The 15,514-nt window shown below is 41.1% G+C and overlaps 1 protein-coding gene across 2 annotated transcripts in view; it reads left to right on the top strand.

Annotated features, from left to right (window-relative positions):
* The window catches only part of LOC120522845 (E3 ubiquitin-protein ligase SH3RF3-like), a 649,404-nt gene that overhangs the window by 606,323 nt on the left and 27,567 nt on the right, over positions 1-15,514 (top strand). For both annotated transcript variants that reach the window (XM_039743546.1, XM_039743547.1), the window contains one exon: positions 14,086-14,429. In XM_039743546.1, coding sequence (XP_039599480.1) covers positions 14,086-14,429 — 344 coding nt within the window. The remainder of the gene's footprint in view (positions 1-14,085; positions 14,430-15,514) is intronic.

The following is a 15,514-nucleotide window of genomic DNA, read 5'->3' on the forward strand; positions in this document are numbered from 1 at the left end:
AGTCAAGAGGTTGCGGTTTGATCCTGGATCCTCCACACCTTTTGAGTTGTAAGCTGGTATTATTATTACTATTATATAATACAGACATACATTTAATTTGAGTCTGTAACATCCATTGTAATTTTATGCGACTTGTAATAGTTAGGTTTTTTTTCATTCAGTTTTATTCTTTCAGTCACATTCACGTGGTACAATGAACTTGCCTCTCCCTCTCTGAGTTGATGACATTTATTTCCATTCTTCAACTCTAACACTTTTAAAAGCGTTAAATGAGTTTTTCCTTGATGCCGATTCCTCAGCCAAGACACATCTACCCGTCCATTGAAGTCCACCTAATCTGGTTTCAGTGTAACCTGACACACTGATGCTAAATGGTGCATAGAGCAGTCTCGCTGTAGTCTGGGATCCATTGTGACTTGAAAGACGGTATGGCCAAGTGGGAAGAAGGAATTGGGCTTTATACCACAAGTACATTGCTTCACTCACTGTGTGTCTCTGAGCGAGCCACTAATATTGTGAATGCCTTGATTTAAAAATATCTCAATAAAATGTGATTTTTTTTTTATTTATGACGAGGGCCATTAAGTCAAACTAATCAAGCCACACATTTATTTCACTGTATAAATCAAGCTGCTCTAACAGAAACCCCTACTAGGGTGTGTACAGGGTGTATTATTTCTGGTGTTGGTTAGTAATGAGAGGGCGGCATGGTGGCACAGTGGTAGCGCTGCTGCCTCGCAGTTGGGAGACCCGGGTTCGCTTCCCGGGACCTCCCTGCGTGGAGTTTGCATGTTCTCCCCGTGTCTGCGTGGGTTTCCTCCGGGCGTTCCGGTTTCCTCCCATGGTCCAAAGACATGCAGGTTAGGTGGATTGGCGATTCTAAATTGGTGTGGGTGTGTTTGTGCGTGTCCTGCGGTGGGTTAGCCCCCTGCCCAGGATTGTTTCCTGCCTTGTGCCCTGTGTTGGCTGGGATTGGCTCCAGCAGACCCCCGTGACCCTGTGTTCGAATTCAGCGGGTTAGAAAATGGATGGATGGATGGTTAGTAATGACAAAACCCAAGTGTTTTTACCCACAATGCCTTGAGCTACTAAGCGGTTGGGAGCATTGCTACACCCACCATCTGTGCTAAGGTACAGTACTTCCATGTTCATGTCACTTATGTTCTTATATATGGTCTGCGGTGGGAGAGACCATTTTAAATAAATACTCACCAGACTCGCTTCTTAAGGTGGGGGCATAGTAGCGTAGCAGGAGCAGTTCCCGTGTGCAATGAAGGAGCGGACGACCCGGCACTTAGTGCACAGTACCCGTAATTGGCACCGGGAGCTGCTGATTGTGCAGCTATGCCACATCGCTGCTTTAAAAGGAGAGAGCGAGAGAAAGGAGGAGAATCAAAAAAAGGAATACGACCAATCAGAAGAAAAGAAAGGAGAGTAAGAGATAGAAAGAGAGAGAAAATGAGCAGGAGCAAGGGAGAGATCTGGTGCATGTGAGCGGATGAAAAGCGGAGGAGGAGAAAGACCCTTGAGAGCGTGCGGACGGCGCTCAGGGGTTGATGGCTGCTCCAGCTGAGTGACCTGGGAGCTGGAGTGGTCGAAGCGCTGCTCAGTTGTAGTAAATCGCTGAAGAGAGGCAGTGCGGCTGAAGAGGAGTGAAGCTGAGAGAGGCGTTCTGCAGGTGGCGCCATGGACTATAAGGGACGCAAGCCTGGTAGCGGGAGTCGGAGGCTCAATGGGGTGCCCTGTCCGGAGCCAGAGAGGCCTACAAGGGGCGCCAAGTCTAGGAATAGCACTGAAGGTGGGCTGATCTGCAGATCCCATGAAGAGACCGTGTTGGGTTTAATCAAGGGGATGTCCATTTTTAAGGACTGCACCCGGGCTCATGGTTTTTAAAGACAGTTTCCTGCCAGAAATGGAATCTTTATCGATTTGATTATATTAACCGTCACATCTGACCTGGTTTTTATGGATTATTTATTTAGAAACTTTGCACTGCACTTTTTGGACACCTTGTTTTGTGAGTTGTTTTAATACAAGCACTGGACACTTTTCCCTATCCCCTTACTTGATGTGTTTGTCCTCATCAGTTCAGCTCATCCATGGCTCTCGGCCTGTGATGGGTTGAAGAGGCTCCTGGTGGGACCCGGTAGCAGAGGGTGGACCCACACTGTCACAGACATTAGCCACCTTCTTTCTGCACGGGTAGAAAGGGAGAAGATGTTAGTGACAGCGCCACCCCATGCTCTGGAGGTGAATTACATACACTGAAAGAGCCTTGAAGGTGCCTGTGTGTGTCTGACAACAGATTATAGTGTTGATTACCACACCATGCCAGTGTTGCTTTCGGGTCTCATTAAAGAGCATCAGAGTTTAATAACAGTTCTGTCACTCGGTCAGCCAAAGGATGAGTTTAGCACCCTGGCGTCTCATTGTCACATGTGCCAGATCACCTGTGTCCACGCCTACCAATGTCTCTCTCTTAATGTCTCAGAAATTGAAAACTTTTACTTTCTGTCTGTGATCAACAGCAGACAAATGAAGCGGCCCGATGGGCGTCTACTGTGAGTGCAGCAGGGTGTGGAAACAGTAAAATCAAATAAGCTACACTTGGCCGCTTCCATCATGCCCGTGACAAGATAATCACTCCTTCCTACTCAAATACAAATGTGACAAACTCATCTATCAGTTTGCGTTTGCCTTTTTGCTAATTTTCATTTCAAAAGGCTCCGATCTGTGTAATGAAGCAAGGCCGGGGAGGGCTGCTGCTGATGGAAGCTGTGGACATCAACGGCTGCGCTCAAGCAGTGTTTGGAAAACTAAATGATTTTATTACGTCTGTCAACATGCATCAGTAGCGCCATTCATTTCAATTTACTCCAATGTGCTCTGTTTTTCAAATAGATCCCTTGGCATTTACTTCCACAGGGGGTGCCATAGATATGCAAAATGTGGTCCTGAAATGGAATGAGGAGGAGAGAAAATGGAAGCAGAATAGAAAAAAAGCAAGGGATACCCTTTTAGGCGCCAGCTTGGAGTTGCCCAACAGCACCCCTGTTCAGGTTCAAGGTACCATAGAGAGGCCTTAAGAATAACAATTGCATCCACCCATCTACCCACCATTGACCTCATCACAGGGCGCTAAATCTAATCCCAAAAGCTTGAAAGTTTCAACTTCCACATGCCATGCTCACTCATTCACCTCTTTATTTAGATCCCACAGTGACATCTGTGACTCTCTGTTGGTGGATGTCCTCTCCAATCTATTACTGCAGCTCAAACCTCTGCTGCCCAAATCCTCAATCAGACCCACAGCCGTGAGCTCATAATGGCGGCTCTGCTGCACCTTCACTCACCCCCTGTGTCTTATAGGATTGAATGTAAAATTCTATGACTAACCTGTAAATGGCTTTGCAGGGGATGACATCTCTTACTTCCTGCAGCACTACAGTCCTGTTCGCCCACTCCATGTTGGCAGTCTTGCTGTGCCCCTAACTAATCAGTGCTCTGTGGGTGCCAGGGGCTTCAGCTCTTTGTTTGATGAGCTCTCTCAATTCATGCTTTTTAAAAGGCATTTTAAAAGAAAGCCGTTCAACTTCTATTGACATACTGACATCTCCTTCAGTCCACCCTGTCTTTCCTCCTCATGGTCTTCAAGCATTTTGTGTTTTTATTCCTGTTTATTGTTTCTTCAGATGTATGTAACGTTTAATATTAGTTTGTATCTAGTTTTATTTGTTCACTAGTGAAACATTCTAACATATTTGGTCCTAAAATAAAAAACAAGTTAAAGATAAGGAGCTGTTGATACTTCTCATTCCTTCTAAATAGCTACTTCTTTCAATATCTCTAGCAGTTATAATGTATTTTATTATTTGTGACCATCTAACACAAGCTGAGCCTTTCAATTTTGGCAACTCGCTTATTTTTGTTTTCACGAATAAAAACCACAGCTTGACCTTGATGACATTGCTGATGTAACTTTGCTAAGCAGTGCCCTTCAAAGAAACGTTCATCTAAGGATTTCAAAGCGATGATTTATATGGTTTTGACTATTTGATGATCTTCTGGACTGTCGCAGTGCATTTCTGTCCCTTTTCCTGTTCATGCTTTGTGTATCCCAGACTTTGTCCTGCATGCCGATGAGCCACATCATGTTTGCCTGCTGCTCGATTGCGCTACTTGCTGGCCTTCTGCTTTGTGCTTGATGCTCTTCTTTTACATTTGCCATTGTCTCTGTTTCATTCTTTCATTCTGTATCCTGCTTGTCTATGTGCTTCATTATCTTGTCTTCTTATTCTTTCTTGTTCTTCATCACTTAATTGCCTTCTGCAGTGTGCTTGACAGTTAGCAGATGGCACTACTTTTCCTTTTCTTTCTGTCATGTTGGTTATCACTTGGTTTTTGAATCACTTTGCCATAAATACATGGCCACAGGTCACTTTGCCATCCTTTATTTAAATGTAATAAAGTTTGATGATCAATAAGCCCAGTACTTAACACTTGATTATGAAACACATACTGTATGTACCGTGTTCTGGAGGTGGCCTTGCACGACTGGGCTTTTTTTTTTTTTTACAATAATCTTGCCATTCATGTCTCTGGTGACTCTTCCTATGAAGTCAGTACACAGATTCGGATAGCATGGGGGGTCATGAGGTCCCTGAAAAGGGGTTTGTGGTGCTCCCAATATGCAAAAGGACAAAAGTCCAAGTCTTTAGAGTCCTGGTGCTTCATGTTTTGCTATATGATTGTGAGACATGGATGCTATCCAGTGACCTGAGACAAAAACTGGACTCCTTTTTTACTGCGTCTCTTCAGAGAATCCTTGGGTACTGCTGGTTTGACTTTGTGTTTAATGAATGGTTGCTCATGGAGTCCCGAATGAGGCACATTACCTACATTGTGAGGGAGCGTCAGTTATGGCACTACGGCCATGTGGCGCGATTCCCGAAGGTGATCTAGCTTGCAGGATCCTCATAGCTGGGCACCCGGGTGACTGGACCAGGCCAAGGGGATGCTGTGACGATGCGGGTTCGCTCCATGCTCCCATTCAGCTTCTGGGAGCTCTTGAACCCGACACCGTCGATAATGTCACCGATGAACTAGGCAGTGAGGCACAACAAATGGAGCAAAGGGATGGTGCAAAAGTACCAATTGCTTTTATTAAAGACCAACAAACAAAACAAAGTGTCCAAATTAAAGTGCAGTGCATCTAAACCTTCAAATAAATAAATAATCTACTGTATTAAAACAGAAGTGAAATAGTGGAGGTTAAAATCCAATAGAAAATAAAAACCAATCCCTTTAAAAACAATGAGGTTAAAATAACATCTGGAAGCTGTCCTTAAAAACAAAGCCCCCTGCCTTCTTACTACTGGTGCATGGCGACTCCCCTGTTTGTCCCATCCAGGCAATACACCAGGGGGGTCACCCTTGCTGCAGCTGACCTGCTCTGCCTAATTCTGCTGATTGGTTCACCTCACCGACCCCTGGCTCCGGTAGGCTCCACCAAGCAGCGACTTGGGCTCCCCAACGACCAGGGTGCTCACGCTGGGGTTTTCACATCCCAAGTCCCGACTCCCACTGCCTTACGCGGCAAGTCATCTGCCTTCCGGTCACTCCCGCTCTTCACTAAATGCTCAGCGGGAGCAACCACTACGACTGCTCTTCGGGTGCCGGCCAAACACCCAACGCTCTACTCAGCTGTACGTGAGCCTGTGCTCGCTCGCTCGCTCGCTTCGCTCTCCTGCTTCCTGCCTTCTCCTGCAACCTCCCGTTCTCTCTTTTCTTTTTTCTTAACTACCTCTGCTAGCCGCCTCGCGCTTCTATTTATTACGGGCACGTGGATCAGCTCTGGCAATCAGCAGCACCCGGGAACAATTACAGATACGGACGACTCCTCACCTGTGCACTTAAGCAAGGACCGCCCGCATCACAAATCACCCCAGGAAACACGTCAGCCACACATCACGATGCCCCTCGCTAAGCCGCGAGTGCGGTGATTCTTTATCTAAAAAGTGGCCTTTTTGACGTGAGCTGTGGACCCGATACACCACGGATACCCATGTAACACCAGGCTGCGGCAGATAGAGGGTCACTTCCAGAGGGTGGGACTGGACAGCATGTCTGCCTGGGGGGGGTTGCCAACCAGGATCCCAAGCTGTTCTGTCGTGTGGTGGGTGTGACAACGCACTGTACCAGTGCATGCTCCCCAACCTGACTTGACTGACCTGAGAGCAGACAGATTGTTAGATGACAGATGGGACACTCAGATTTCAGCCGGCAATGACAAAAGGGTTGGCATTTAACAAAACACTTTTTCAGTTGCAGCCCCAAAACTCTGGAACGATTTGCCCTTGCACATTAGGCAGGCTCCTTCACTAGCTGCCTTTAAATCCTATTTAAAAACACATTTTTACTCTCTGGCTTTTAACCCAGTGTGATATGTTGGCTATCTGTATACTTTTTATTAAGAATCTCTTCAGTTCTTATGTGTTTATGTGTTTCTGTTTCATTTACCCTTCGGTTTTGTGTGTCTGATATGTTGGGTTTTTATTGTACAGCACTTTGGTCAGCCTTGATGTTGTTTTTAAAGTGCTTTGTAAATAAATAAATAAAAACGCAAACATATTTGCTTTCTTACCTGAACCGATTAGACAAATAAATCCGGGAAATGCCACATGGCCAGTAAAATAATAAATTAGTGTCAAGTAGTGGTATGCTGGAAAGAACTTGTGACATCCTAGAAAACTCCTGGCATCATATCAGCACAACATGCAATAAAGCAAATGAACCGAGGAATTGACTGGCAGTTAGAACTGACACTTGGCACATCGCCATTCCTCACATGAGGACTCTGATAGATGCACACAGCATATAAAAATCCCCCGTGGTAATTAGGGTGTCCAGGTTTAGATGAACATTGAAATCTGGTACTATGGAGTATAGAACAGAATAGCTATGGAGGATCACACACATACACAATCTGCAAACAAAAGCCACACCACCTTGTACCTCTGACCCGCATCGCAGTCACTTTTCACAATTCAGATACACTTAGATGCTTTGTGTAAAATGCTAAAATGGTTATTTCATTTTGCGAATTGAGATAATTCCATGACTTGAACCAGTCAGCCACCCTGCCATTAGCGAGTGCTACAACTCAAGCTATTCAAAGAACACAGAGGTCAGAAACCTGACAGTTTATTGGTTAATAAGTTTTATGGTGTCATCATTGTCACATGTCTAGAATACAGTGGAATTGTTACTTTCAGGTGCCAATTATCCTGATCAGTTATACTCATTAATCATGGTTCCCAATAGTGGTGAAATGTGAGGGTAAAGCAGCACGCTCTATCAGTTTCTCCTTATCCACCATCTCACTCTTCAGTACCACTGAGACAAAGGCAGGAACTAATAGGCAGGTTTTCTATAATAGTGTCTCTTGAATCCTCTTGAGGCTTGTTTAAGGACCCCCTTGCCCTGCCAGATGGGCTGCTGCCACTTAAGCGCCTAGTGCCCGTCCAGTCAATAAGGAGTTGTCTGCCAGCTGCTAAAACACCAGTAATGGATACTGAGTTAAGGTAATTTAGGAACTCCTCACAATTTTAAGTTCAAAGGTTTAATTAGGGGGTCCCATGCCCCTCTAAGCGCCTGTTTATTTTTTTACTTTGGTTGCACATATGTTGTGATTTATTACCTGCCTCTTGATTTATTCTGCATCTGCCCTGATGACTTACTCATTTGCCATAAATGAGCCACCGACGTGTTCTATAGACGCACAGGTGGCACCACAACATTAGCTACAGTCAGACAAGTCCAAACAAATATTAAGGACTGGATGTCAGAAGGCCAAATGTATGTGAGACCACCTCCACGTCAGGACCTACTAAAAGGTTTATTGAACAGACATGTTTCTGATAGGCCTTACCAGCTCGGGAGCCAAGCAGTGCATCAGCCACATGGTCTGGGACAAATGGCATCATTGATTAAGAGAGAAGCTTGACCTTCTCCACAAATGTGTTTGGAATCACAAGAGGTTCAGCTGCCAACAAGAACTGACTGGCCTGAGACTGGAGACGCTTAGGAAATGGTGCCAAATGAGTGAGCGATTTCAGTTTGCAAGTGTTTCAACTCTGCCAAATGGCCCACGGCCTCCCCATCAAGCATTTCGCAGGAAATGAAACCAAGAGATCACTTATGGCTCCACATTTAATGGCACTTTTGAAAAATTGGATTTATACGTAATTCAGATACGAAAGAATGACAACTTGGGGCTGAGTAATGTGAGCAGGACTGACAGTGCGGGTGAGCATCAGAGTGGGTTAGGGACCACCTATGTGTTTGACGTACTTCCCTAGTGGCTCACTTTCACATTTATTTATTGATTTCTTTGTTAACTTGCAAACTTTATTTATTTCTCTGTATATTCACTTCCATAGGGATTTACTTACCTTTTCTTTTTTTCTTTCTTTCTTTCTTTCTTTCTTGATATCAACTTACTTATCTGCTTGCCTGTTTATTTATTTACTTACTTGCCCACCTACATTCTATTTATTGGCCTATTTTATGCATTATTTATTTCATTATTTATTTAAAGTGTATTGCCTATTTTATTTGTTTGCCCACTTTAATATTTATTTTAATTATTCTCCTTCTTTATATATTCACTGGCTCACTTGTTTATTTATTTACTTACCCTACTTATTTTATCTATCTATCTATCTATCTATCTATCTATCTATCTATCTATCTATCTATCTATCTATCTATCTATCTATTATATAGTGCTTTATCTATCTATCTATCTATCTATCTATCTATCTATCTATCTATCTATCTATCTATCTATCTATCTATCTATCTATCTATCTGTTATTTTGGTTTTCTAATGTTATTTATTTATTACCTCACTTAATCTTTTCCGTTTATTTGTACACTTTCATATGAGTTTATTCACCTTCATTGTTTCTTTGATTATCTATTTGTTTCTTTGTTTTTTTTTTCTTTCTTTGTATCGACTTATTTATCTGCTTACTTATTTATTTACTTACAGTACTGTATATACCCACCTTTTCATTTTTTTACTTATTCTATTGTTTACTTTGTTATTTCTTTAAAGGTTATTGCCCATTTTATATATCAAGGTCATGGTCACTTTATTGTCATTAGCAACTGTCTACAGATATATATTGAGATGAGACAACATACCTATATGAGCCCCAGTGCAATATAGAGCAACATACAACAAGGTGCGGCAAAAACAATACAATAGATAGGCGATATACAATGCAATACAATAAAATAGACAAATACACAACACAGCCACATAACAGTATAATGTGAAAAGGATTTAAACCTTCCAGAATAAAGTAATATTGCATGATAAGTAAGAAATTGTACAGAGGCAGTTTGGAGCATTGAACCGCATTGAGTGTGTGATAAGTTTGAGGTTACCAAAGCATATGACAATATGACATGACAGTAAACAGTAAATAGGAGACCAAGTGCAGGGGCTGCTGGGAAGGTCCTAATGTAATATCCTTTAAGCATATAAAGCAGAAAATTAGCATATTGGCCTACTTTCATATTTATTTACAGTATTCACCTACCTTATTTATTAATTAACTAATTTGTTTGTTTGTTTATCAGCTCTCTTATTTATTTATTTACTTGTTTGTTTGTTTGTGTATTTGCTTTCCCAACTTTATATTTATCTCATTGCCTGTTTTATTCATCATTTCCATCATTATTTGTCTAAAGTTTATTTATTTATTGTTTATTGTTTATTTGTTTTTTTGTCTCATGTTTTATTTATGTATCATCCTACTTTATTTACATTATGTATTTATTTCCCTGTTTGCCTGTCTATGCACAGTATGTGTTTAGTTATTTAATTGCTTAAACTTTTTCCTGTTTTTTTTATTTGCACGCTTCCATGTGTATTTATTCGCCTTCTTTATTTTTTTCTTAGTTTATCCTTTTATTTATTTATTTACATAACCACCTTCTTATTTATTTCTTTGCCTATTTTATTCATTGTTTAATATTTCTTTAAAATATTGCCTATTTTATTTATTTGCCCATTATTATATTTATTTACATTATTTATCCACTTTATTTATTTATTTTTCTACTTATTTATTTATTTGCCTATTATATTCCCCTTTTACTTCATTATTATTTATTTGTTGGTTTTCTCATCTTATTCTTTTCCCCGTTTTCATGTTTACTTATTTAGCTACTTCAATGATGTATTTATTTGCCTGCTTTTGTATTTATTTATGTATATGCTTAGTCTCTTCCCTATTTGTTAATTTGTCTGATTTGTTCACTTGTTTATTTCCTTATTTCCTTAATGGTTTATTATTTGCCCACTTTAGTTTGTCATTAATTTATCGATATAGCCACGTTCACTCTTATTTCTTTACCAACATTTATGTAGTACTAGCTGTGTAAGCCCATGGTGTAAAAAGCCCTATTGAAATCATCAGAAATAAATTGAATTGTAGAGTCGCCGATTTCGTTTTGCGGACGTTCGCCCTTCTTGTCTATCAGCGGCTAAGCGAGTTTCTCTCTCATTTGTCTTTCCTCGGTGGTTTCACTTTGGCGGCGGAGTCGCTTTCTTTCAGCTTCATGCTGTTGCATCATACGTCTTTCTTTTTCTGACTCGTTAACTTGGTGCCGCCATGTTGGCTCTTTGAGCTTCATGCTGTGGCCTCGCACTTATGGGCCAGACAGAGAGACAGATTGACAGACAGACACACTTCCACACGCAGACGTTTATATATAAGATTTGTTCATTGGCCTGGTCCTTTTTAACTCACTAGAATCAAGCTGCAGACCCCAGAGCTCCACCTCCATTGATGAGCAAATCAGATTGCAGGCAGCTGATAACATTTTGCTGCCTTTTTTCAGTCGTGTTATGCGGCACACCCAGCGCTTTGTGTTTTTCTCAACCAGCCCACTTCAGAGTGTACCTCACAACTTTACACTACGGTTAAGATTAGAGCTATGGCAGGAGGCGTAATGACGACTGTCGAGTGTGAGTGTGTGTGTGTGTGTCTTGTAGTGGCCATTTGGTGTAATAGGACTGTCTCTCGGGCAGTGACCCTGTCATGTAGTGCAGCGGACCCCAGCCAGAAACTTCTCATAAATTCTGCTGTTTAAGTCATGTGACATAAACATGTGATTCAATTTGTTATTGAGTAGACATCACTGTGGGTCTGCAGCTCGGTCCTTCTCATTTATTTGCCCCTTTGCAAATGTATTTCCTTAATTAACTGTTATTTTAATTTAGCTGTCTGCTCAATTCATTTGATTGTTTATATAATTCTTTGCCTGCGGATTACCCTTTTTATATATGCCTAATTAATTGATTAATAATTAAGTAGTTAATATTCTAATTACAGAGAGTGCTTTATGGCAATTATTCAAATTCCTTCCTCAATCCTGAACTTCTCATGACTGTCAGAAAATGGATAGGTGGACTAAAATCGTCGCAGTTCCCTCAATAGTAACTCGAGGTCTTCTTGTAGCACGCTGCTTTATAGCGTCAAACTGCCAAGAGAATTTCCTCCCCTTGAAAACCGTGTAATTTCCATGGCAGATGAATGGCGCTGCTAGGAGGAGAGAGGAAAGTCCTTTCGTTGTTGAGTACCGTTGGTTTCATTGACTGGCTTATTGCAGAGACACGATGTATAGAGTAAGGCAAGTAAGAAGGGTGCTCACCTTCTTCAGGGTGCCAAGTAGAATTCTATGGAATGTTCTGTGCAAGGTTTTGGTCTCACCTCTCCACTTTATCATCTGCTGGCTTCCTCTTCTTCCACCCTCGTGCACCCCCTTTAAGTCCTCTTTCACATCATGTGACCTACTGTACCTTATTGCCAGTGGCATAAAGGGGTGTTGAGTTTTGGGTCTACACTTCCACTTTCAAACTGTAATTGTGTAAATCAAAGATAAACTGCCTAAACTCAGGCATTAATTATTCTGTAGATGGATACATGGATACACCGAGCGCTCAGTGACAAAATCCATAAAGAGCCACTGCTCAGGGCAGAATAATAGAACATAACTCATAAGTCTTTCAAAGCTGACTGTCATCTAAATAAACTTTGTGAAATGTGTTTTCTTGTTGTATGCTTTTGCTGCTTCCTCAATTTCATGTATATTTTAACCCATGCTGAGTTGCTCTGGACATGTGCTGCTCAGTTTATCACCTTTGTGTTTATTTGGATAACAATTGCTAGCTTCAGATCTTTAGTAATGTTCCCAGTACTCAATGATTTAAGAAAAATGTGTGTCAAGGGTTTACATTTACATTTACACTTACTCCTCTTTAAACACTCGGGTAGATGTAATCTGGTCCTGATGATTTGTTAGGTTGCAGTTTATTTAATCTAAGCAGCACTTCTCTCTCTATAGTTTCCAAATTAATGAGAATTTGCTTGACTCCTTGTAAGATCAGACAAACGTGAAATTGTTTTATCATATTTTGTTACAGTTAAAAAGCCCTGAAATGTTAAGTGTGTTACTCAGATCCTAGTAATTCTGTGCTTTAAGGTCCTGTGCTTCATCCCCTACAGCCCCACTGCCTAATCTAGCTTAGCTTCTACCTGAATAGCTGGCTTCAACTTACATCAGGCAAAAATGTGCTTCACGCTCAAAGTTTAAAAACACATTCCCTAATGTCCCAAAATACACTCAAAATTGGAGGGAACGATGACCATCATCTCTTGGCTAGTATAGGGCAAGGCCATCAGACATTCTTATACAGGAGGATTTATTAAATGAAAATGAAAAAATACAACAAAAGGTTCTAAAGAACAAAAGATAATATTTACAAAAAGGACTTGCCTAAAGGCTGATTCAAAGCAACATGTTCAAATCGAAATCCACAAGATTAAACCAAGAAACAGTAGCAAAAGTTTGAGAATGAGAGCAAAAATACAAAGAAGAAAGCAAAACTCCCAACAACTACTAAAATCCACTGGAGTGCATTCAAATAAACCACAAAGGGACATCATTTGTGAGCCCGCCTTTATTAGCTTGGGACAGCCCCTTAATGGTGATGGGGAGGTGGCTCCGCCCCTTGGGGAATCCACCCACAAACATATATGGAACATCAGAGAACAGGATAACATACAGTACATAGAAACTAATGAATAACTACGTAGAATGAAATTAATGTTAAATATGTAATTTGACAGATAAAAAATGAACAGCATTATTTTCAGAAATGATTGAATACAATGAACAATAATGAAAAATGACAAACAAAATAAAGCCAAGGCCATGACACTATCTATCTATCTATCTATCTATCTATCTATCTATCTATCTATCTATCTATCTATCTATCTATCTATCATATAGCGCCTTTCATATCTATCTATCTATCTATCTATCTATCTATCTATCTATCTATCTATCATATAGTGCTTTTCATATCTATCTATCTATCTATCTATCTATCTATCTATCTATCTATCTATCTATCTATCTATCTATCTATCTATCTATCTATCTATTATACAGAGCCTTTCATAATTTGTCTGCATAATATAGTGCTGTTCAAATATATCTATACCTGCATCTATATATTCAATAAAACTGCATTTGAAATATTGCAATGTGAGCAAGGGAAAATTCTGATTAAGAATGTGTGTTGCAACTTCTTATAGCTCTATGACCTTAAGGAAGTCATGTAAATTGCCAAGACCCGTGTTCAAGTCATTTGAAGACATATTTTGGTAAATTTGTCCTTTGATGGGCTGGCACCTCAGCTATGGTTGGTTTCCATTCTGCTCTCATTATTGCTGTAATATACTTTGACATTTGCGATCCTGAAGCAGGATTAGACAGGGCTGGCAACAAAGGGATTACTTTCCAAATTTGTTTTCAGTTTGGTGTCTCTATTAATAGTTTACCATATTATAAAATGCTACTCTTTTGTTTTTTTATGAAGTGTATGTGTGTTTATCAGTCTGCTCTTCCGACAAATTAAAAATAAAAGTATTGCTGTTTGGTTGTGGTATCTGAGAACTGTTGAATTTATTCTTCTAATTTCACTCTTTTTGTGTATAGAAAGAAAAGAAAGGGGTTCTTCTGAAGCTGTTATCAGGAGCATCTGCTAAAAAGAAGTCTCGTTCTCCACCATCAGTCTCTCCAACACATGAACCCTCACCTCAGGCTTCCTCAGAGTCCCCTATTCAGGGGGCCATGGCTCCCGAACTGCCGTCGGTCTCCAATCATGGACGAGCAGGCTCCTGTCCTATCGAAAGTGAAATGCAAGGAGCTATGGGAATGGAACCCTTGCACAGAAAGTCAGGATCCTTGGATTTAAATTTTTCGGTTTCTCCACCTGCAAGACAGCCTTGCTCTTCTCTGATTGCCATACGTCCAGAGCCGAAACCTCTTTCTCGGGAAAGGTAGGCTTTTCATTCTTAGAAAATCACATTTTATTTATTTGTTTCCTATGGCAGAAATGCCACATGGGTGAGTGAAGAGTGCTTGGGCCGTATTTCATAGGACTGGTCATAGAGACAGATATGAAAGGCACTATATACCTATCACCTATATGATATTAGATAGACAGATAGTGTCATAAAGGCGCTATATTGGTGCTGACCCGACACAGACTGACACCAGAGGTACGGGCAAAAAAAACAAAAAGTATTCATTTTCTTCAGCCGTGGCACATGTCTTCTCCATGTCCCACTGGCCCTACACAGTCCCCAAACACAAATTCAAAGTAAATCACACCCCAAATCTCACTCTTCTTTCCTCCACTCGTCCCAGGGCAGCTTCATTCTCCTCTTCCCGACTCTGGCACCCTGAGTAGTGGCTGCAGGCTCCCTTTATACTCCACCTGGAAGTGCTTCAGGTGGTAATTAACCTCAGTTAGACTGCACTTCCGGGTGTGGCTGCGTTGCTGCCCATATGAGCTCAGGACGCCTTGCAGCTCCCCATGGCGGTGGCCACGGAGCCCAACCAAGATGAGCTCCGGTGTTCTATAATACAGTTCCCGATGCAACCCAGGGGGGCTGCCACCAAGTGTTTCGGGGGATGTAGCATGCAGTGCTGAAAGAGTGTCCCGGCCGTCTGCCTAGATAGATAGATAGATAGATAGATAGATAGATAGATAGATAGATAGATAGATAGATAGATAGATAGATAGATAGATAGATAGATAGATAGATAGATAGATAGTGTCTAGACATTAAAGGGACTTGATAATAGGTAGATATGAAAGGCATACTAAAAATGATAGATTGTGGGTACAGTAGGCTCATCAGAGGCCTCTTGTGCTCCTGTCTGTTTTATCATTTATCAGGCAAGGTTGCTTGTTCTTGTGGCTTCTTCTACCTCCCCTATGTAGATGATCCAGAACTCTTCCTGTCCTTTCCCTCTCACAAATATCAGCCCAGATTTCCTATTGTCTCTCTTTCTCTCCATCATGGCTGATCGCTCATCACCTAAAATGTAACCTTACAAAGTAAGATATCCTGTCTCT

Source organism: Polypterus senegalus, chromosome 2 (genome assembly GCF_016835505.1).
Source record: "Polypterus senegalus isolate Bchr_013 chromosome 2, ASM1683550v1, whole genome shotgun sequence".
Lineage (NCBI taxonomy): Eukaryota > Metazoa > Chordata > Cladistia > Polypteriformes > Polypteridae > Polypterus > Polypterus senegalus.